We start from the raw sequence: 21,912 nt of genomic DNA on the forward strand, positions 1-21,912 counted from the left end.
TTATTGTCCTTGATGCTTGGATATGTAGGTGAATATGCATTTGTTAGAGCATGAATAATAACATAAATCTTGGTATATAATACATAGCTAGCATGTCGAGCATAGGTATGATGAGAAAGGAGAATGACGGCATCCATATCGTGCTTCCAGAGCACAGCACATCATCTATCTATCCCATGATCATCATACGAAGCCAACAACATTCATGAAAACTCAACTAGTATAATGATAACAATTAATCCTCATCCAAGCGAGCCAACCCACCCCGACTGCGCTTAATCCGCTCATCCAGACTATCCTCCTGAAGCTGTTTATGCAGTCCAGACACAAAGCGACCCTTCTCCGAGCGATGCTTCTCGTCTTCTTCATGCTGCTTCGCTTCAATAGCACTGACTTCGGCAATGCGCTGTCGTCGAGCATCCTCCATCTCGCTCGCGTTCGCTTGCATCTCTGCTAGCTTGCGCTGCCGTTCTTCCTCTTGCTGCTTGCGCTTCTGCTCTGCCTCTTCAGCGTTGGGCTTGTCGCGGCTGTATGTATCTCTGTCTCGGGGACGGTAGTCTCTCTTGTCTTGTTGGTAGCGACTGGATCGCTCGCGGTCGCGGTCGCGGTCTCTGCGATCACGGTCCCTGTCCCGAGACTCTCTGTACCCATGGCTTTCTCTCCGATCGTCGCTGCGCCGTCTGTCAGAGTGATGGCGATCCGCAGGGGATCGATCTCGCCGGTCATATCGATCTTCACGATCACGATCACGATGCTCCCGATGTCTGCTTGAGCGGTGATAGTCTCGATCACTATCTCTTTCTCTCCTATGATCCCTCTCACTCCTCCTCTCCTTATCCCTATCATCACGATCACGATCATCTCTCCGCCTCCTCTCCGGCGACCTCGACCTATGCCTCCTTTCCCTCTCCCTCCTCCTCTCCCTATGCCCATCCCTATCCCTCTTCTCCCCCGCCCTCGAAGACCCTCCCCCCTTCCTAACCTCCTCCCTAACCATCCCCTCCAACGCCGCCTGCTCCCTCTTCCTAATCTCCAAAAGCGGATCAGCCAATACCTTAGCCATCGTATCCCTCGAATTCACCACCGGCTGCTGCACTGCACTCCCACCACCAAGCGACGCATTAAACTCCGCCCCCTTCTTCAACCCCTCCGTCTCCCCGCCCTCCTTCTTCAACAAAATCCCATCAATCCGTCTCTTCCCCAACAGATACCCCTCCATTTCCTCCGCGTACATACCCCCAGCTGCCCCTCCGGACCCAGGCTCCTGATACATCCAGTCCACGCGCTGGATCTGCTTCGGTTTCCCCGTCCCTTCTTGTAACCGTTGGAGTTCTTGGATTTGTCGCTCTTCGTCGCGCTCGCGGCGGAGTTGGTCGATGCGTTTGCGCTCTTCCAGTGCGCGTTTTTCTTCCGCCCAGACGCGCTCTTGGTTGCGGAGGAGGGAGGGGTGCCATGATCTGTTTCATTTTTGAAATGTTGCGTTAGTGTTGAGGTTGGAACGGGGGGAGAGTTGGGGGAGAGAGAGGGAGTGCGTACTTCTTTAAATTGAGGTCGCCACCCATTTTGAGTGAGGGGGCTGGGTATCCAGCTGGTTGTTTCTTGGTGTTGTTGTTGTGTGGACTGGGGGTTGTAGGTGGATGGGGGAGGAAGTGGTAGGTGTGAGAGATGGTGATGGATGGAGGTGAATTCCCGATAGGGAAGTATTGTATTGCCACTCACTGCGGCTGTCTGACCTGCCGGTTTCTGCCTGAGGCATCACTATACAGGCTACGTTCGAACGGTGAGTATTTCTATGTTTATGGCAAAAGGACCTTACATAAATGTATTCGCACTATGCAGTAAACAAATGACAGATTAAGCACATATGGATAACATCAATAGGTACATACAACAAGAATGTTAGTTAACACATCACAGAGGCAATCGAGGTTTGTCCGCCTGCGGTCCATGTACCAGCGGCATTAGATATACCAGAATCAAATCATTTACTCGTCTCCGCTCGTCTCCACTCTTCACAGAACTTCAGATATTTCATACTGTACTTATTTCTCCCAGCCCACATAGCTACGCGGCATCACTCGCCACACCTTGCATTCGCCACTGCGGAGGTCGTTGAGCTTGAAGCTCTCCATCTTGACCTTTTTGCTTTCGCGGCCCTGCTCCCAAGCACGGATCTTCTTTTTGGTTCCGTCCCAGTCAACCACAATGGCCACGTGGTCGGGCTTGCCTACTTCCGCACTGTACTTCTGGTGCATCGTGCCGCGATGTCCCTGGAAGCGTGCGTTGCGGAAGCTGACGATATCACCGGCGCGGATCTCGTCGTTCTGCTGTACAGAAGCGTTGGCTAAATTGGAGTAGACCAAAGCGCCATAGGCACGTGTTCCAACCGGCTTGAGGGCATCCGACAAGGGACTGAGCACGTGCTGGACGAGGCCAAACGGAGTGCCGTCAGCAACGGTAGTGTTCTGAATGGAATTGGCCGTGGAGGCGATGCGAGTGCCAATCTGCAAATGTGCGTTCTCGAGTTGGTCCTGACGAGGCTGGATAGGAGGAGCCTCGTGGCGCTGCTCAAAGGCAACATCCGTGGGATTCCGAGCGTCGAAGTTGACCGTAATTACCGTTTGCGAGTGGTCAATAAAAAGAACGTAGATGTCTTTGGTCACCATGGTCTTGCCACCTCTCTTCGAGGAACTTGACTCCTCGAATTCAAGCAAGATGTCCTTGCGGTTTTGGAACACGGGAGGGGGAGTATTGTGCTGCGTCCACCAGAGCGTGTTCTCTGCCAGGTCTACGTCCATAGCGATGAAGCCTTGGTCGGCGGACGGACGACTGACATCCATGGACCGCCGCATGCTGGGCTGCGCTCTGGGGACATCAAGCGATGCACGGTTGCTACGCGGCGTGGGTGGGGGTAACGTGGGAGGCGGGGGTGCCATCGAGGTTCTCTTCTCCGACTGGGAGAATGTTGATTCGTGGTGTGATTGGACGGGCGAAGCTTCATAGAGCTCCTCCGATTCTTCCTCCGCAGGCTGGGAAGGGACAACAGGAGGTAGCTGCGGCGGTCCAGCGGGAACAGGTGGAGGTCCCCTTGGGGTAGGCAGTCCATGTTGCGGGGCATTGTAACGGTACGGATCATACTCTTCATCATCACCTCCAAAAGACAACTCTCGGTGGGGAGGAGGAGGAGGAGGGGGTCCGCGGGGGGAATCTATGGAGGCCCTGCCCGCACTCTTGGGAGGCTGAATTGGGGGCGGAGGAGGGACTGCCCTAGGGGCATTTGGGGGAGGCGGAGGCGGAAGACGAGTCTGTGGCGGGCTCCGAGGAGATTGAAGTGAATGGTCGTCGGTAGTCGTGCCCTCGTCGAAACTTGAATCACGTCCATGAGATTTCAGTGCGTCCTTAAACTTGGCCCCGGATGCAATGTCAGTGTCGTAGTCGCCGTCATACTCGGTGACCTCGCCCTCCACCTCTTCGCCCGCTTGGCGAGACTGTGAGGTCACACTGGTTCGACTGTCGGCAGTCGACCTCCGGCGAATATTAACGGGCGGCGGGGGAGGAGCTGCTCGACTCTGAGCCGGGGCGGGTGGATTGCCTGGAATAGGAGGTGGAGGGCGGCTAAGTCTCTTATCTGCAGGAAGTGTGGGCGATTTCGGAGAGGTGACATCGTATGTCGACGAGCGGCGAGAGTCTAGATGATCGGGGAGCGGAGGAGCAGGAACAGGTTGGCTTGGAGACTGATCGGCTGCCGCAGCGTTGAGGGAGAGATTCTTAGTATGCAAGGAGAGCTCATCGTCCGACTCTTCGCCCGTGTCAGCAGGAGCAACGCCCTTAGGGGTGGTTTGATCTATCCCAGGTCAGCATGTGTGGCAAAGGACACTGATACCATGGAGAACTTACGTCCGGGAACAGGGGGCGGAGACAGAGGCGCATCGTGAGGGACAGGAGGTGGAACTGGTCGTGTTTCGAGTGGCGGAGGGGGCGGAGCCGCGCGCTCTGTTTAGAGAATAGTTAGATGGTATGCTAGGATCATCAATGACATATGCTCTTACCTAAAGGCGCAGGTGGCCTGTCGGTGGATGTACGCCGAGGAGGCTCTTCCTCTACCACATCTTCGACATCAGGGACCTCATGCGGAGGATGCTGCTCTGTCACAGGGCTCGTCTGAGCTTCCTCCTCCTCCTTCTCCACGCTTGGTGTGGCAGCAGGCTTGGCGACGTTCATCCCCGGCAGAGCCATGATCGGCACTGGAGGGGCAGCAGCTGGGCCGGATCGTTCATACTCCCCGCTGGGTCTCTCGGCTTCCACGGGTGCCTTTGGCTTCCGAGGAGCTGCAGCCGGACGAGGCATGCCACCAGGAGGCCCAAAGAAGCCCATCATACCCATTCCACCGCTCATCTTGGCCATTCTTTCGCGGAGCTCCATCTTGCGCCTGACTTCGGGGTCTATCTCTTCTTCCTCCTCGCCTTCTTCTTCCTCCTCTGCACCTTCATCAACCTGAGCTTCACGTTCTTCGGCTTGCTCCAGCTGCCGAGATTCTGCTTGAGCTTCGTGCTGAACCTCCGCCCGGGCGCGCTCGTCATAGTCCTCCTTGCTCGTAGACGTCTCCTCCGCATCTTCAGTATCAGCGGCGGCTGAATCATCGGCATCGTTGGTATCGCTGACGAGTTCCCGCACTGGCGGAGGGGGCATAGCTGCTGGCGGGGCTGGCGGGTGAGTGGCTTTCACCGTCTCAACGCTGTGGTCTCTCTCAGGCTCGCCAGATGGGGCGCACTCGGTCGGCGGTTCTTCCACAGGCATCGCTTCTTCGTGAGACTCGGTGCGCTTCTTGGGGGGAGGGCGCTTGGGCTTGTCCTTCTTCTGAGCGGCTTCAGCGTGACGAGCAGCTTGCTCCATCTGCTGTTTCTGCAGGAGAGCAATCCGCTCCTTCAAGCTTGTCGGCTTGGGCTGCTCCTCCGCACCTTCCTCCGCGCCTCCACTGGACAGTGGCCGAGTCTCGGAAACGGGCGGCTCCTTCGCCAGACGTTCTTGGACCTCTGGATCCTCCTCCCTTCTGTAGATCTTGCGGGGAGCCTCACGGGGCGGGGGTACGTATGCATCTCTACTGGGAGGTGCCGCAACGAACGGCTTCTTGACGAAGGAAGTGGTTTGGCCGCCCAAACCACCCGGCTTGAAGGGTGCAATTGGGGGTGCGGCGGGTTTGTTGAAAGCAGCAATGCGATCCCTGAACGATGACCCTGTCGGCTTCTCCGCAACGGCGGGAGGTGGGGGCTTGGACGAGGGTTTCGGAGCCGGTTCGCTGATGTCATTTGCAGGGGGTTGAGGAACCGGGGCAGGAGCCGGGACAGGCGCTGGTTTCGGGGATGAGGGAAGCTCACGGGTTGGTGACGCCAACGCATGAGGCGGCGATTGAGGAGGTTGGGGCACAGGTGCAGGTGTATCCTCCACTTCGGGTTCCAGGGAGCGCGGGGGCTCAGTCGTAGGGGACTCGACAGCAACAGCGGGCTCTGGAGGAGGCGGCCCGGGAGCGACCTCTGGTTCCCTCTTCGGTCGGCTCGGGCGTGTAGGCCGCGGAGGAGCTGGGGGTTCATATCTTTCCACGAAGTTCTTGGGGAAAATACCCTCTCGCTTGTGCCCCGACTCGTCGGTATACTCACCAAAGTACCATTCCGCGTCTTCCACCGCCGTCACGGTTACAATCTGGCCGATGGCAAAATTTAGGTCGTCATCGTGGTCCGAAGCGTATTCGAAGACCGCTTTGACTGTGAACGGCGGACTGGACATCTGGCAAGTCGAGACGCTGTGACAGCGGACGTGGTGGTGGTGGGGGGTAGATTGGGGAGCGGAGCGAGAGGGAGGCTGGCGGAATGCAAATGACACGGCAGAACAATAATAATTGCAGGTAGTGGAGCACTAGACTGGAAAGCGTCTAATGCAGACAGACATGTGCAGTGCAGATATGCTTAACAGCGGGGTTTTGGAAGGTAAGCCGGTATGCTTCGGAGGGAGCAAAAATAACAATAATAATATGTCAGCCTGCTGGACTGACTGACGTAGTCAGAGAGCTTAGTACCTCCGGAGATCGGAAACACCGCAAGGGGGAGGGGGAGTGGAGGAGGATGGGGGTGAGAAGAAGTAAAGGAATAAGAATAACTTACTGCAGGGTAAAAGACAACAATGTCCAGAGAGACGGGAGAATATAGGAAATTAATGCACAAGGGAAGGAAGACAAAAGGAAGGAGTGGGATGGGGGGAGGTGGATGTGGTGTTGGAAAGGGAGGGAGGGAAGAGGGAGAGTGGAAGAGGAGGGACGGCGAGAGACAGAGAGAGAGAGACACTGAGCACAACGACTGCTACTACTGACAAGTACTACGACGACGACAACGACCACAGTACTAACTTAACACTTCACAACCCTTCTTGCCTGGCGGGACACTTGCTCCACTCCCGCAGCGATCGGCAGCTAATAAGATTGAACAGCCCGTCAGACACCAAAAGCCAACACAAAAACATACGATGGAACAGCTGCCTGAGGGCCGTGGAATTTAAACGCGGTGGTACATCATTGCTATCTACACTGAAATGTAGCTAGGAAGTACTACTATTATACTAATACTACTACTACTGGTGGCGTCCCTGATGCAGCTTATATTTCCCTCCCCTTAATCAATCCTGCATGCACCATGTAAAGTCATTGTTAAACCTGCCCTTCCTAACTAACTACTTAAAAAGACCCTCCTTGTTATTACGTATCCGTAGCTTGCCGTCTTGAATCCGGGGTTTTTGCCTCCCTGCCGACCCGAACAACCTTGGAACTTTGTCTTATCCATCCAACCTTCCCATCCATTCTACCACTATCTTCTCCTCACCATACACTTTTCCTCCACCACAAACGACTGACACAGACTTTATAATATTTCCCGCTTTCTGACCTGTTCCGTTCGGAATATCTGCTGGAATGTCCTCCGGACGGCCAACTCCAATTTTGAAGACCTCTCTTCCTTCGATCCACGCAGCGACCGCTGCATCTGGCCCCTCCAATTCCGCCCCAAACCGTCGGGCGTCACCTTCTAAACCCCCTCAAATGTCTCAACAACAACAGCAGCAACTACCTAGCTCAATTGCAAACCGAACAGATGTCGATCCGCGCCATCTAGCTATCGCCTTACATCATGCGAATCAAATTCAAGCCCAGAAGGACACAGAGGTTCTGATCCTCGACCGCATTCTGAGACTCGTGGAACTTCCGTCCTCCCGTTCAGCAGATCCTGCATCACCCTCCGCCGACGATGTTCGGGAGTTCAAGTCCGCCTTAGTCCCCTTTCAACCCGCCGACTACGACAATTTGATCGAGGAGAGGAATATTGAGGGTCTCTGTGGCTACGGTCTTTGTCCTCGAGAGCGTCGCAAGGAAGATGGCAGAGGCTCGTTTCGCATAACGTGGGGTGCGAAGGGAAGCGGGCGGGGTGGCCGCGGGCGCGAGATGGACATCGTTCCCAAAGAGAAGCTCGAGATGTGGTGCTCAAATGAGTGCGCCGAAAGAGCCATGTACATCCGTGTACAGCTGGCTGAAGAACCAGTCTGGGAAAGAAGGGCTGACGATGCGCGTGGCAAGCATCTAGTCTTGCTGGAGGAGGCCAGGGCGAAAGAAGGCAAGGGCAAGATGAGAGACCCCGTCTCTGTCCGCGACGTTGCCGGCCAGTTGGACAGTATGCACTTGGAGAAACTACGAGGTCCTGGCGATATGGCAGATGACATTGCACGGCTCTCCGTCCGCGACGAGGCTCGTTCACGAGAACTGGCCATGGAACGAGGCGATGCGCATCCTGCCCTCTATACTGGCAGAGTGGAAATTCAAGTCCAAGAGAACGATAACCCCCGCGGGCCGGCGAAAGCACCGCAGATGCGTCCTGGAGATGAGAAGGGAGGCTCCATCGAAGGATATGTCCCTCATGAGAACTAAGATGCTTTGGCGCATGGCATTATGAGGCGTTTTGAACAAAGGTTGATACCCCGATAAGATAGCGCGTGTCAGATAAGAACCAAATCAATGGCTTATGACTTTGAACTCTACGATATCGACTCTCCGTAGTCCGGCATATCCTCAACGGACAGCCGTCCCCCGTAGAGCCTCCTACGAGACATCCGGCCGCAAGACCAGACGAGGGAATAAAATTGGCAATCAAGCATCATCCCCATCAGGGGAATCAGCGACACCTTGTTTGACAGAATTCGTGTTCATTTCTCATCCGGGACTGTCTCTAAGCTAAATCGATAGCTGGGTGAGCCAACCAGAACAAGCATGGGGGGAAACGCCATGGATCGACCGAAGACAATCAGAACTTTTTCATTTTCCGTTCAACGGCGCAATGATCTACCGGTAGCGACGGGGGCGCTCCTGAGCCTGCTGCTGGGAGACGGGGATGACGTTGACCTTGAGGTTGTCGAACTAAAAGCACGAGCGAGTTAGCCATTATACAACTTGTGTGGGTAAGTTTCATTGAGAGGAAAACGTACGCCCATGCTCTTAAGCAGGTCCTTGGTCTCAGAGTCGACGTCGAGCTGGCCGGACTCGGTCTGGGAAACATCCAGAGCGGAGACCTCAGGAACGTACTGATCCTTGCGCTCACGCTCCTCCTCCTGGAGCTTGAAGGAGATACCGCGGACAGGGCCACGCTGGATACGCTTCATAAGGTGGGTGGTGTAACCAGCGATCTATATCAAAGTTCATATTAGCCTATTGATTCCCTTTTCGAATATCACATCCGGAATTCCCGGAGTAATAAAAGGGGATGTCACTAACCTTGTTGCGGAGACGCTTGGAGGCAATGATAGCGATCTCATCGCAGATACGCTTGTTGGTCTCGAAGTCGAGCGTCAACTTGGGGTAGTAACGCTCGATGACGACCTTAGCGGAACGCTTGACTGTCTATTATGGCGCGCATTTTCGTTAGAATTGATAATCTTTCTTTCCTCCATCATTGCGGTCGTGTATGCTCACCTTGGTACGGACGCGACCCATTTTGGCGGTTTGTTGCTGGCTGGATGGATGTTCGAAAGACCGTCCAAGTTGTTCTGATGTCTTTTGCTCCTTCAACTTACCCGGCCCTCGCTTAGGATGTGCGGGTCATGTGATGGCTATCTACCCTGATATGACTGCCCTATTCCCGGTCACGTGAGTTGTAATGCCAAAGCGGTCGGTCGTTGTGCGGGATTATTAAGCGTTAATTATGTAACGGACCAGCGATTATGGAAATGGCTGGGTTGCTTTAGGTTATGTATGGCAGCCTCGATCATGGTCTATAGTAATAATGTTTACTGAGATGTCTTTCATGGTTGCAATTTATTTATACTTCAAATGGGATGTAGCCGGCTTATGTCACAAAGAAATCAGAACAAGTGCAAAGAAATAACTATACATTTACCATCCAGAAACCTAATCATACAGCAAAACTCTCTAAGTGGAAGATGGAACATATCTGACACATGAGACGAAAGTTGTTTGGGAATGAAATGCCAGTACTCTATGAGCCAAGGCTCTTCATGAGGTTCCGCGCAACCTCCTCGGTCTCTGCTGCGGCGTTCCGCTGTCTATCCAGTCTGGGGACCACGCGCTGGTCGCCGCGAGCCACGTCAGAGATGCTGTACGATCCGGGCTTCTTCTGGCTATCGATTCCGTAGGGGGCTTTAGCAGTGGCGCTAGCGCGGTAAGAGGCCAGGCCAATCTTGCCTTCCGAGTCGACAAAGGCCCGGATAGGAGTGGCCCAGTACTTAGCACCACCGGGGATAGAGGCGTCAAAGTAGGCAAGGCCAGCCGGAGAGTCCTGCTCAGTGAAGGTGACGGTGTTCAAGTCTTCCACGGCAATACCAGCAACACCCGCAATTGCCTTCGTGTTCTTGCCCTTCCGTCCTCTGGGGCGCAAGATACGTGCCTCTACTGGGCGTTGGTGGGCCTGAGGTCCATACTTGGGGTGGTTGTAGATCAAAGCGTGCGATCTCGTGTAAGACAGACCCGCCGAGGGATGCGTCCTTGGGGGTCCGGATGCGACATACTCTGCGGAAGAGAGCTTGCTGCCGGGGGACTGGTAGTATGGATTGTTGAGTCGGCTGCTCGGTACAGCCGGAGGAGACGGCAGATCCAGGAGCTCAAAGACAACAGGGCCCAACGAGAATGGATCCGTGCGGAGTTTCTTGAGGTAGCCCTGGAATTCTTCGTCGGTGATCTCGACAGGTCGGAGAGTTGCCAGATCCTGGCCGTTATCTTGTGCCTGCTTCCTTTGCTCGGCTTCGCGCTTGGCGACGAAATATTCGCGAAGCTTCTGTAGGATCTCGGGCTTGTTCTTGCGGACCTTCCTCAAGTATGCCTGGAACTCGGCCTCCGTCTGCCCGGCAAGCCAGGGCCCAGAGTGCCTGAATTGCCTCGCGCCGGGCTCCTTCAGGCCTTCGCTGGTATGTGTGTTGTCGACATGCGATTCGAATGGACTCTGGTGCCTGGGGATGATGCTGGTTCCGTAAGTGACTCTCGCGGGGAGCGAAACCGGCATGTTAAGCTCCTGGAATTTCTCCAGGGTCACCGTATGATCGGCCGCGGACTCGAAGTCCGTGATGTGTTCGAAGGTATCGAGTGCATTGACTCTGACCACGGGCCTGGAAGATCTTTCGGACGTCGATTTGGCGGGGAGAGGCCTCTTCAAACCCCAGTCACCCCTAGAAAGAGAAGACGACGGTGTGACGATGGACGCTCGGATAGGATGAGGAAGGGTTGCGGTCTCGGATTCGTTGACATTTTTCGAGGTCGGCGGAGTCGGGGGTGGCGTCAGAGCCTGTGGAAGAGCGAAAAGGCGAGACTTCCGCAGCAGATTTGCTGTCGGAGATAGCCTGGCTGTTGCCATGGCGGACATTGGGCAATGTGGTGTTTTGCGGTATTGTTCTATCTCCGGAGAAAGCTGGAGAAAACTTGGTTGCAATGCTCAAGGCGCGCCAAGCCACGTGATACGGGAAACTACAACTACATCTTGTGCAGCCTCTTTCTTATTTCAACGAATAGTAGCACTGCATTTTCAATTATCATTTCCACCCTATCTATAGTATCTTTCCTCCTGGTCCGGTTTGTTCTAGATATGTACATATTATATCCCAACATACATCACATCAGGCGCCAACGGACAACAGTGACTTAGCCGTGTCAGCAATGGACTCTTTCAACGTCCGGTATTGGATGCCCAAAACATCAACGGATCTCTTGTTGTCATAGCCGTAGATGTCCGCCGGAAAATCACTCGGGATGTCCTTCGAGGGCAATTTATCTTCAAGTTCGGGCAGCGATTCTCGGACCACGTCTGCAATCTCTTTGTTTGTATAATAACCGGCAGTGACAAAGAAACGCTGGCCACCGGCCTCTGGGACCTCGATAGCCCTGACATGCGCAAGTGCAACATCGCGCACATCTACCCAGAGGAATGTGAAGGAAGGAGGAATGGCGTCTTTCCACTTTCCCTGGATCACGTCACGAACTTTCTGGTTCGAAGTGTTGATGGCGTCCAATGAGTTTAGGTAATGCACAACTGGCCCAAAAACAAAGGGCGGGTTGATAGTTGCAATATCGAAGTTCGGCTTCTCCTTCTCTACAAAGTCCCAGGCTGCTTTTTCTGCAAAAGTCTGCATAGACGAGTCAGATATAATCTCATCTAAGTGTCCAAGTATAAGGTCCTTAACATACCTTGCTTGCACGGTAGGTATTAGAGGAGACCAAGGCTTCCTCCCAAGTTACCGGGTTCCAATTCTTCTCGCTGTACGATTCGGCATGCTTCTTGCCATTGACAATCGCTGCGAATGAAGAAGTGATAACGACCCTCTTCACCGTTGGAGCATAGGCCTTGATTGCCTTCAGGATACCGGTTGTTCCCTTGATAGCGGGGTCCAAGAAGTCTTTCACTGGATCCTGAACATTGTGGTGAAAGGGCGATGCAGTATGCAGGACATAGTCGAATGGCGGGTCAGATTTGACGGCCTACACGAGCAATGATTTAGTATTGAACGTAGCAAGCAACTTCATGGAAGCATTGGTGGTATGGGTCGGCATAACAGGGAGCCGTACTTCATCAAAGGCACCCTCTGCTGCGACATCCTTGACAATAACGTAGGAAAGCTTTTCCTTTGGCGTATTTGGATGAGCCTCTAGAATCCTTTGGCCCTTCTCCTCGGACCTCACGGTGACTACGGTGTCGAAGCTGCGGTGGCCATGTTAGTGATATTATAGAAGCAAGTGATATTATAGAAGCAATCTGAGCCATTGACTCTTACCCGTGCGCGAGCAGGATGTCAACAATGTGAGCAGCAATGAAGCCGCTACCTCCTACAAAAGAACCAGTTAGCTCTGTTAAAAACCATGTCTGAGAGTCTGTAGATCACGACACTTACCACTCAAGAGAACTTTCGGCATGGTTGCTATACTAGTAATACGGGGGGTCAATTGATGGCTGGGTTCGTATGCAGGGGCACTTTGATGTGTCTGATTCAGTATCCTACCTAAGAGAAGTATGGCAGCACGCCATTGCCTTTATACTTACTCCGGACTGCTACCCCTCTTCAACCTGAACCGTCATATCCCCCACCGAGGTCCACTGTCGCCATTATCGTGCGGATGTGATAGGCTCCCGCCTCGATTACAAATCCCAGGAGGACGGAATTATGGCACTTACGTTGCAGGGTTAACTCCGACAGAATGTAAGCAAGTGAGGTGATTGTTCTAGCTGGCCTTATTTTATGGCCACTGATCCGGTTACGGCAGGCGCTGGCTATCAAGATTGCCGAGGGCCCTTGGGGAAGGTGGATGATGCCCGTGTCCCTTATCCACTATCTACTGGCGGCATACCCCCCGGCCCGGAAGGGAGCTACTACTAAGTAGTTACCCTGCGGTCTCAAATGTTGTCATAGAAAACAGCATCTTACGCCATTCGACATAAGCCAATATCTTCTGGTCATAGGCTATAATATACAATGCGATGTTAAAGAGATCGGTCCGCATATCGTGACAGATAAGGGGCTTCTCTATGTATGCTAGGCCCTTCCCAAATAACCTCTGGAAGCTAGATTATGAGTTGCAAAGATAGTTGCAAACTCCTCAAGACTTACTACTTCCGTTGAGTGCCCAGCGGAAGTCAAGCTTCTCAAAGAGCCATTAATATACCCAGCCACTACATATGTCCTTGTTTACACTAAAGCGCATATACGTAGTACACCCTCGATTTTCGATCTTCGGCCTATATAATATTCAGGGACAGGCCGCAAGATATCACATTTCAGGGCAAAGTCTTTCATATCAATCGGAAGAGGCTCTAAGTTATTTTGTCAGACACCGCGTACATAATGGTACTTTTGTCGCTCTTTGCGCACAGACAACTACTTGATTACCTGCTTACGCTTGTACGAAGGAGTTTAATCATGCCGAAGCCAGGAAGCCCCGGCGCCCCAGACTCCGTAGTCCCTCAATAACTATAGGGTGTGCATGTGGCTTATGATCTGCATTACCTCACCGTCAACAGTCCCATGACATCTAAAGCATTGAAATTGGGCATCAGAAGACCGACAATCAAGCAAGGATTGATTCAGGGCACCTCCTTCGGCGAAATAAGAATGTAAACGAGGCTGTACTTGCGTTCGGGTCGCACTGGCTTCAGAGATGCCTAGTCCTAGGGATAAGTAAACGAATTTAGAAGGGATAATGAAATACTAATCAGGTAGCCGAGCATATTTGAGTAGCCAATTAACGGACTTCTATAGGCATCATAATAATCCCTCCAAAGACGGTGAATGTAAGGGTAAGATCAGTCGCAAACACCTTGGGCTGCCCCATGTAACCCACCACGGATGCCCCAGGCCAGAAGCTCCTGGTCCGTGCACGATTTCCGAACGCCCTCGACCTCACCTCCCGCATCACTCCAACGCCGCCCATCAACGGCTCTCTCGCCCATGCTCCCTTTGTGCCATCATACATGCCCTAGAGGTTGACTTCAAATGTCCACCCTGGGGTGTGGTTCGCAAAAATGGCGCAAGCAGGTCCTATTACGGACGTAACTCATCGGCTCTTCGCCGAGTTGAAGTCGAAGAATGAGGAGACACGGGTGCGAGCTGCTTACGAGCTTTACGACAACGTTCTCGCTATCTCTCGAGGTATGTCATCGCTTCATATCAGACACTGACTAGCGCTAATTCTGGCTCTTCATCTTAGATTGGTCCCCCGAGAAGTTTTTGGAGTTCTTTAACGCGGTCAGCCAGCGCATAGCACAACTGGTAGTTACCGGAAATGACGCACACGAGAAGATCGGTGGCCTGTTGGCTCTTGATCGTCTGATAGACTTTGAAGGAGTGGACGCCGCGCAGAAGACCACTCGATTCGCCAGTTACTTGCGCAATGCTCTTCGCAGCAACGACAATGCAGTATTGGTTTATGCGGCTGCGGCTCTTGGCCGTTTGGCTAAACCGGGCGGGGCTCTGACTGCGGAGCTGGTGGAGAGTGAAATACAATCTGCTTTAGAGGCCCTTCAGTCAGAAAGACAAGAAAGCCGACGATTCGCTGCCGTGCTCGTCATCCGGGAGCTCGCGAAAGGCTCACCCACGCTTCTTTACGGCTTCGTTCCCCAGATCTTCGAGCTGATTTGGGTCGCTTTGAGGGATCCCAAGGTTCTCATACGGGAAGCTGCGGCTAATGCTGTCAGCGAATGCTTTGATATAATCGCTGCTAGAGATTTGCAGGTTCGGCAGCTATGGTTCTCAAGGGTATACGAGGAAGCGCTTTTAGGTCTCAAATCAAGCAATGTGGATTGGATACATGGCTCGCTCCTGGTTCTCAAGGAGCTTCTCCTAAAGGGCGCCATGTTCATGAATGAGCACTATCGAAATGCTTGTGAGATCGTCCTCCGTCTCAAGGATCATCGTGATCCGAAGATCCGCACTCAGGTTGTTCAGACAATCCCGATTCTCGCCTCCTACGCCCCCCTTGACTTCACAGAGACCTACCTTCACAGATTCATGATATACCTCCAGGCCCAGCTCAAACGGGATAAAGAACGAAACGCTGCGTTCATCGCTATAGGAAAGATTGCGAATGCCGTTGGGGTCGCCATCGCACAATATCTCGATGGCATCATCGTCTATATCAGGGAAGGTCTTGCAATGAAAGCGTAAGCCCCCAAGCTCCAGTGTACTCATGTGCGGTATAGCTAAAGTATCGAAGGAGAAATCGAGCCGCCGTCCAAGAAGCGCCAATGTTCGAGTGTATCAGCATGCTGTCTTTGGCTGTAGGCCAGGCACTCAGCAAGTACATGGAAGCATTACTCGATCCCATCTTCGCCTGCGGGCTTAGCGAGTCCCTCACACAAGCGCTGGTCGATATGGCTCACTACATCCCGCCAATAAAGCCCATAATTCAAGAGAAACTATTGGATATGCTAAGCTTGATTCTCTATGGCACCCCTTTCAGGCCCTTGGGATGTCCAGAGAGCAGGTTACCTCCAATGCCTTCATTCGCAAGGGATTTCGCCCCTCAAGAACTACACTCTGACACCGAAATCGCCCTTGCATTACACACGCTAGGCAGTTTTGACTTTTCTGGTCATATTCTCAACGAATTCGTGCGTGACGTGGCGATCAACTACGTTGAGAATGACAACCCTGAGATTCGGAAAGCTTCAGCACTCACCTGCTGTCAGCTGTTTGTTCATGACCCTATCATAAACCAGACAAGCAGTCATTCGATCCAAGTCGTGAGCGAAGTAATTGACAAGCTTTTGACTGTCGGTGTTGGAGATCCTGACCCTGACATTCGACGTACTGTCCTGTGGTCCTTGGATAGGAAATTTGATCGGCACCTCGCTAGACCGGAGAACATCCGCTGTCTATTCCTGGCCGTCAATGATGAAGTGTTCCCCGTCAGGGAGGCTGCAATCTGTATCATAGGTCGTCTTTCCAGTGTCAACCCTGCCTACGTCTTCCCACCGCTGCGGAAGTTGCTTGTCAACCTTTTGACGAGTCTCGGTTTCGCCAGCACTGCACGCCAAAAGGAAGAGAGTGCTCAGTTGATCAGCCTGTTTGTTTCGAATGCGACGAAACTGATCCGGTCCTATGTTGATCCTATGGTGACCACACTGCTACCTAAGGCAACTGATGCCAATCCTGGTGTTGCTTCCACTACATTGAGGGCCGTTGGTGAACTTGCAAACGTGGGTGGCAGTGAAATGAAAACGTACCTGCCGCAGCTTATGCCGATTATCCTGGATGCGCTACAGGATCTCTCTTCTCATTCCAAGCGCGAGGCGGCTTTGAAGACACTGGGCCAGCTGGCCAGCAACTCCGGCTACGTTATTGACCCGTACCTCGAATATTCTCATCTACTCGCAGTCCTCATTAACATCATCAAGACCGAGCAAACCGGGTCTCTGCGTAAGGAGACAATCAAGTTGCTGGGTATTCTTGGAGCCTTGGACCCCTACAAATACCAGCAGATCAGCGAGACTGCGCCAGTAGTTCATCACATCAATGAAGTGCAGACCGTATCAGATGTCGCTCTTATCATGCAAGGTCTCACGCCGTCCAGCGAGGAGTACTACCCTACGGTTGTCATAAACACGCTTATGCAAAACATCTTGCGTGAATCGTCTCTCGCGCAGTATCACTCTGCAGTCATTGATGCCATTGTGACGATCTTCAAGACACTTGGTCTGAAATGCGTACCGTTCCTTGGACAGATAATACCAGGTTTTATATCGGTCATCAGAGGATCACCCCCAGGCCGCCTTGAATCGTACTTCAATCAGATGGCGATTCTGGTCAATATCGTGCGGCAACACATACGAGCCTTTTTGCCGGAGATCATTGAAGTCGTCCGCGAATTCTGGGAAGCATCTTACCAAGTTCAGGCTACAATACTCTCACTCGTGGAAGCGATCGCCAAGTCCTTGGAAGGTGAATTCAAGAAATACCTTGCAGGCCTAATCCCTCCGATGCTTGACACGCTTGAGAAGGACACCACGATGCGTCGTCAACCTTCGGAGAAGATCCTCCACACATTCTTGATATTCGGTACGAGCGGAGAGGAATATATGCACCTGATTGTTCCCTCTATCGTGCGTCTTTTTGACAGGACCCAAAACCCTCAGAGTATTCGAAAGTCTGCGATCGAGACCCTCACCAAACTTTCACGGCAGGTGAACGTCTCGGACTTCGCATCATTGATGGTCCATTCTCTGTCTCGGGTTGTCGCAGGCACCGACCGCGTGCTGCGACAAGCTGCTATGGACTGTATCTGCGCGCTCATCTTCCAGCTGGGCCAGGACTTCAATCACTACATCCATCTGCTGAATAAGGTCCTAAAGTATAACCAGATCAATCATGTCAACTACCAAATCTTGGTGACGAAGCTACAAAAGGGTGATCCGCTCCCACAAGACCTCAATCCCGATGAAAATTACGCGGCACTCGCGGATGACGCCAATTATGCCGAGATTGGACAAAAGAAGATGGTTGTCAATCAGCAGCACTTGAAGAATGCCTGGGACGCCTCGCAAAAGTCTACTCGTGAAGACTGGCAAGAGTGGATTCGACGATTTAGCGTTGAATTGCTGAAAGAATCACCTTCTCCCGCTCTTCGAGCATGCGCGAGTTTGGCTGGTATTTATCAGCCCCTAGCGAGGGATCTCTTCAACGCGGCGTTTGTTTCCTGCTGGACTGAGTTGTATGACCAATATCAAGAAGAGCTGGTTAGGTCGATCGAGAAGGCCCTCACCTCACCTAATATTCCTCCCGAAATTCTACAGGTTCTTCTCAACCTAGCGGAGTTCATGGAGCATGACGACAAGGCCCTTCCCATCGATATTCGCACTTTAGGCAAGTACGCTGCTAAATGCCACGCGTTTGCGAAGGCCCTGCATTACAAGGAACTTGAGTTTGAGCAAGACCAAAACTCGGGGGCAGTGGAGGCTTTAATCACTATCAATAATCAGCTCCAGCAATCTGATGCTGCTATTGGTATCTTGCGAAAAGCACAGGCTTACCGGGATGTGGAGCTCAAAGAGACATGGTTTGAGAAACTTCAACGGTGGGAGGAGGCTCTTGCTGCGTACAAACGACGTGAGAAGATAGACCCAGATTCCTTTGGGGTCACGATGGGCAAGATGCGCTGTCTTCACGCTCTCGGTGAGTGGAAGGTGCTCTCCGACCTCGCTCAGGAAAAGTGGAACCAGGCATCTCTCGAACATCGCAGAGCCATTGCACCTCTAGCTGCAGCGGCTGCCTGGGGTCGGGGCCAGTGGGAATTAATGGATTCCTATCTTGGCGTAATGAAGGAGCAGTCGCCAGATCGGTCCTTTTTCGGTGCCATCCTTGCTATTCACCGAAATCAGTTTGACGAAGCAACGATGTATATTGAAAAGGCTCGCAATGGATTGGATACCGAGCTTTCAGCACTCCTGGGAGAGTCATACAACCGTGCCTACAATGTTGTTGTGCGTGTTCAAATGCTTGCTGAGCTTGAGGAGATCATTACGTACAAACAGAATATTGGCGATCCTGAGAAACAGGATTCGATGCGCCAGACATGGAACAAGCGACTACTCGGCTGTCAACAAAATGTAGAGGTATGGCAGCGCATGCTCAAGGTTAGGGCGCTTGTCACCTCTCCTCGCGAGAACCTCGACATGTGGATCAAATTCGCTAATCTCTGTCGCAAATCCAACCGCATGGGACTCGCCGAGCGGTCGCTCGCCTCACTGGAGACCGTGGTTTCCGACAGCAACGGCACGAGGGCAATTGCTCCCCCAGAAGTTACTTATGCCCGATTGAAGTTCAACTGGGCCACCGGACGTCAACGCGAAGCCCTTCAAATGTTGAAGGAGTTCACTTCAGGTCTGACAGAGGACCTTACCCAGTTCAATGCTCTCATGTTATCGCAGGCGGATCATAATGGAATAAACGGTGTCAATGGCGTGAACGGCGTCAACGGTATCGCGGATGCCAACCATGCGGATGCCATGGGGCTGCGAGAACGCATTGGCGATGTTGCTAAGTTCAGAAGGCTACTAGCAAAGAGCTACCTCCGCCAGGGTGAATGGCAGACAACGTTGCAACGAGGTGATTGGAGACCAGAGCACGTTCGTGAAGTTCTCAATGCGTACGCCGCTGCGACCAAATACAACCGTGATTCATACAAAGCATGGCATTCGTGGGCTTTGGCCAACTTCGAAGTTGTTACGACGATTGCTAGCCAAGCCAGCAGGGATGGCACGACAATGGCCATGGTCCCCGGACACATTGTGACGGAGCATGTAATACCTGCACTTCGCGGCTTCCTCAGGTCTATTTCATTGTCGTCGACCTCATCTTTGCAGGATACATTGCGGTTGCTGACACTCTGGTTCACTCACGGTGGTGATCAAGAAGTGAACAGTGTTGTAGCAGAGGGCTTTACGGCAGTGAATATTGATACCTGGCTTGCTGTCACTCCACAGCTGATAGCTCGGATCAATCAACCTAATATCCGAGTGCGGAGTGCTGTTCATCGCCTGCTGGCTGAAGTTGGCAAAGTGCATCCTCAGGCTTTGGTGTACCCATTGACCGTTGCAATGAAGTCTAATGTCGCTCGGCGATCACAATCCGCTAGCAACATTATGGACAGCATGCGGCAGCACAGTGCGAAGCTCGTGGAACAAGCTGATGTTGTGAGTCATGAGCTGATTCGAGTCGCGGTCCTGTGGCACGAGCTTTGGCATGAAGGTCTAGAAGAAGCCTCTCGACTCTACTTTGGCGATCACAATGTGGAAGGCATGTTTGCAACTCTAGCGCCCCTGCATGAGATGCTCGATAAGGGTGCCGAGACGTTGCGCGAGGTGTCATTCGCTCAGGCCTTTGGTCGCGATCTTGCAGAGGCTAAGCACTACTGTATGCTCTATCGGGAGACTGAAGAAATTGGTGATTTGAACCAAGCATGGGATCTTTACTACACAGTATTCCGCAAGATCAGCCGGCAGCTGCCGCAGCTCTCCACGCTCGATTTGAAATACGTCTCACCCAAGCTCAAAGATTGTAATGACCTTGACCTTGCCGTTCCTGGTACTTACCAAAGTGGCAGGCCCATCATTCGCATCCTCAGCTTCGATCCCATATTACACGTACTACAAACCAAGAAGAGACCACGCAGGATGACATTGAAGGGCAGTGACGGAAACTCGTACATGTACTGTGTCAAGGGACACGAAGACATCCGGCAAGATGAACGTGTCATGCAACTCTTCGGCCTGGTCAACACACTCCTTGATAACGATGGAGAGAGTTTCAAACGGCATCTGTCTGTGCAACGGTTCCCTGCAATCCCGCTATCACAGAGCTCCGGTATCCTTGGATGGGTTTCCAATAGTGACACATTACATGCCTTGATCAAGGAATACCGAGAGAGTCGACGTATCCTGCTGAACATTGAACACCGCATTATGCTGCAGATGGCGCCGGATTATGATAATCTTACACTCATGCAGAAGGTGGAGGTGTTCGGCTATGCCATGGACAATACCACTGGAAAGGACCTCTATCGCGTTCTATGGCTCAAGAGTAGTAGCTCGGAGGCCTGGCTGGAGCGCCGCACGAACTACACGCGTTCCCTTGGTGTCATGTCCATGGTTGGTTACATCCTTGGCCTTGGCGATCGTCACCCATCCAATCTGCTTCTGGATCGGGTTACAGGCAAAGTGGTCCATATCGACTTCGGTGACTGCTTCGAGGTGGCGATGCACCGCGAGAAGTATCCTGAGAGGGTACCTTTCCGATTGACTCGTATGTTGACATTTGCCATGGAAGTCAGCAACATCGAAGGAAGTTACCGCATCACCTGTGAGGCTGTCATGCGTGTCTTGAGAGAGAACAAGGATTCTCTGATGGCTGTTTTGGAAGCGGTAAGCACATATTGTATCCCGTGGATGAAGTCATGCTAATGTTTGATGAATTAGTTCATTCACGATCCATTGATCAACTGGCGTTTGGGCATCCGCGAGTCCCCAGATCGAATGCCATTCTCTGCCGAGCGCCGTCAATCAGTCGTCTCTAACATTAACATCGACCATGGGGTACAGCCCAGCAACTTCTCTCGTCACCGCCGGCCTTCCATTCTTGAGGGCGGTATCTTGGATGCACAAGAGGGCATTCCCAACGAAGCCAGAGAGGCGCAGAACGCGCGAGCGCTCCAGGTGCTTGCCCGTGTCAAGGAGAAGCTGACAGGAAGAGACTTCAAGCCGAGTGAGGAACTCAACGTCAGCGACCAGGTGGACAAGCTTCTTGCGCAAGCCACCAGTGTCGAGAACATCTGTCAGCATTGGATTGGATGGTGCAGTTTCTGGTGATTCTTGTAGCGCCGTTCGTGTTTTTCTAGGGTCTTATTGTGGCGCAAATCATGGCAACGGATTTTGCATGGCATCATTCATCGTTCCCACCTTTTCAGCTTCTCGATCATGTCTTTTACAATTTCCGTTCTTACTTTCTATGTAGCATTATTCCCTTATCCTTCTCACCCAGGTACCGTGTTTGTCATGTACCCATGATGGGGGACGCATGAATTATCCAGGGCCTTTCATGGTGATACTATTGCTTTCTACATCTTGCAACGGCAACATGGCATGGAACAGTTTGTGATATAGACAGTGAATTTGACTTTACCAATATTTCGTAATGAAACCAGCACAGTGCAGTTCTGACAAAAATGAAGTATATCTAAGTATAACCTGTCTCGAGAGCCCATTTTCAGGTGATTGCGCGAAATAGCCGAGGTCACGGGCGCGCAGGACGGTCAGCTGCAAATCCCCGAACGCTGGAGCTTAATTCCCTCCTTTTCTCGCACTCGGTCCCTTGCTTTCTATCTTTCCATCCCCTGTCTCT

At 52.5% G+C, this 21,912-nt stretch overlaps 7 protein-coding genes across 7 annotated transcripts; 2 read left to right on the plus strand and 5 right to left on the minus strand.

The window, feature by feature from the left end:
* Window positions 1-235: 235 nt before the first annotated feature.
* Window positions 236-1,562, minus strand: cwc25 (U2-type spliceosomal complex subunit CWC25; the record flags this gene model as incomplete). Its single annotated transcript, XM_035504819.1, has 2 exons — window positions 236-1,457; window positions 1,537-1,562. 2 exons carry the CDS (start codon window positions 1,560-1,562, stop codon window positions 236-238), a joined length of 1,248 nt encoding a protein of 415 aa, XP_035360712.1.
* Window positions 1,563-2,042: 480 nt separating this feature from the next.
* Window positions 2,043-5,781, minus strand: AtWU_09714 (SH3 domain protein; the record flags this gene model as incomplete). Its single annotated transcript, XM_035504820.1, has 3 exons — window positions 2,043-3,844; window positions 3,898-3,993; window positions 4,050-5,781. 3 exons carry the CDS (start codon window positions 5,779-5,781, stop codon window positions 2,043-2,045), a joined length of 3,630 nt encoding a protein of 1,209 aa, XP_035360713.1.
* A 1,174-nt stretch (window positions 5,782-6,955) lies between these two features.
* On the plus strand, window positions 6,956-7,960 carry AtWU_09715 (Rtr1/RPAP2 family protein phosphatase; the record flags this gene model as incomplete). Its single annotated transcript, XM_035504821.1, has 1 exon — window positions 6,956-7,960. One exon carries the CDS (start codon window positions 6,956-6,958, stop codon window positions 7,958-7,960), a length of 1,005 nt encoding a protein of 334 aa, XP_035360714.1.
* Window positions 7,961-8,371: 411 nt separating this feature from the next.
* Window positions 8,372-9,019, minus strand: AtWU_09716 (40S ribosomal protein eS17; the record flags this gene model as incomplete). Its single annotated transcript, XM_035504822.1, has 4 exons — window positions 8,372-8,446; window positions 8,515-8,712; window positions 8,801-8,926; window positions 8,999-9,019. 4 exons carry the CDS (start codon window positions 9,017-9,019, stop codon window positions 8,372-8,374), a joined length of 420 nt encoding a protein of 139 aa, XP_035360715.1.
* Window positions 9,020-9,521: 502 nt separating this feature from the next.
* Window positions 9,522-10,898, minus strand: AtWU_09717 (mitochondrial 37S ribosomal protein bS1m; the record flags this gene model as incomplete). The annotated part of the gene is made up of 1 exon (XM_035504823.1): window positions 9,522-10,898. One exon carries the CDS (start codon window positions 10,896-10,898, stop codon window positions 9,522-9,524), a length of 1,377 nt encoding a protein of 458 aa, XP_035360716.1.
* Window positions 10,899-11,148: 250 nt separating this feature from the next.
* AtWU_09718 (SDR family oxidoreductase) lies at window positions 11,149-12,439 on the minus strand (the record flags this gene model as incomplete). The annotated part of the gene is made up of 5 exons (XM_035504824.1): window positions 11,149-11,655; window positions 11,717-12,007; window positions 12,095-12,227; window positions 12,301-12,352; window positions 12,418-12,439. 5 exons carry the CDS (start codon window positions 12,437-12,439, stop codon window positions 11,149-11,151), a joined length of 1,005 nt encoding a protein of 334 aa, XP_035360717.1.
* A 1,603-nt stretch (window positions 12,440-14,042) lies between these two features.
* On the plus strand, window positions 14,043-21,380 carry tor (putative TOR pathway phosphatidylinositol 3-kinase TorA; the record flags this gene model as incomplete). The annotated part of the gene is made up of 4 exons (XM_035504825.1): window positions 14,043-14,169; window positions 14,228-15,179; window positions 15,233-20,936; window positions 20,991-21,380. The coding sequence occupies 4 exons, from the start codon at window positions 14,043-14,045 to the stop codon at window positions 21,378-21,380; spliced, it is 7,173 nt and encodes a 2,390-aa protein (XP_035360718.1).
* Between the last annotated feature and the right edge of the window lie 532 nt (window positions 21,381-21,912).

Source organism: Aspergillus tubingensis, assembly GCF_013340325.1.
Source record: "Aspergillus tubingensis WU-2223L DNA, scaffold_11, whole genome shotgun sequence".
In the NCBI taxonomy this organism is placed as follows: Eukaryota; Fungi; Ascomycota; class Eurotiomycetes; order Eurotiales; family Aspergillaceae; genus Aspergillus; species Aspergillus tubingensis.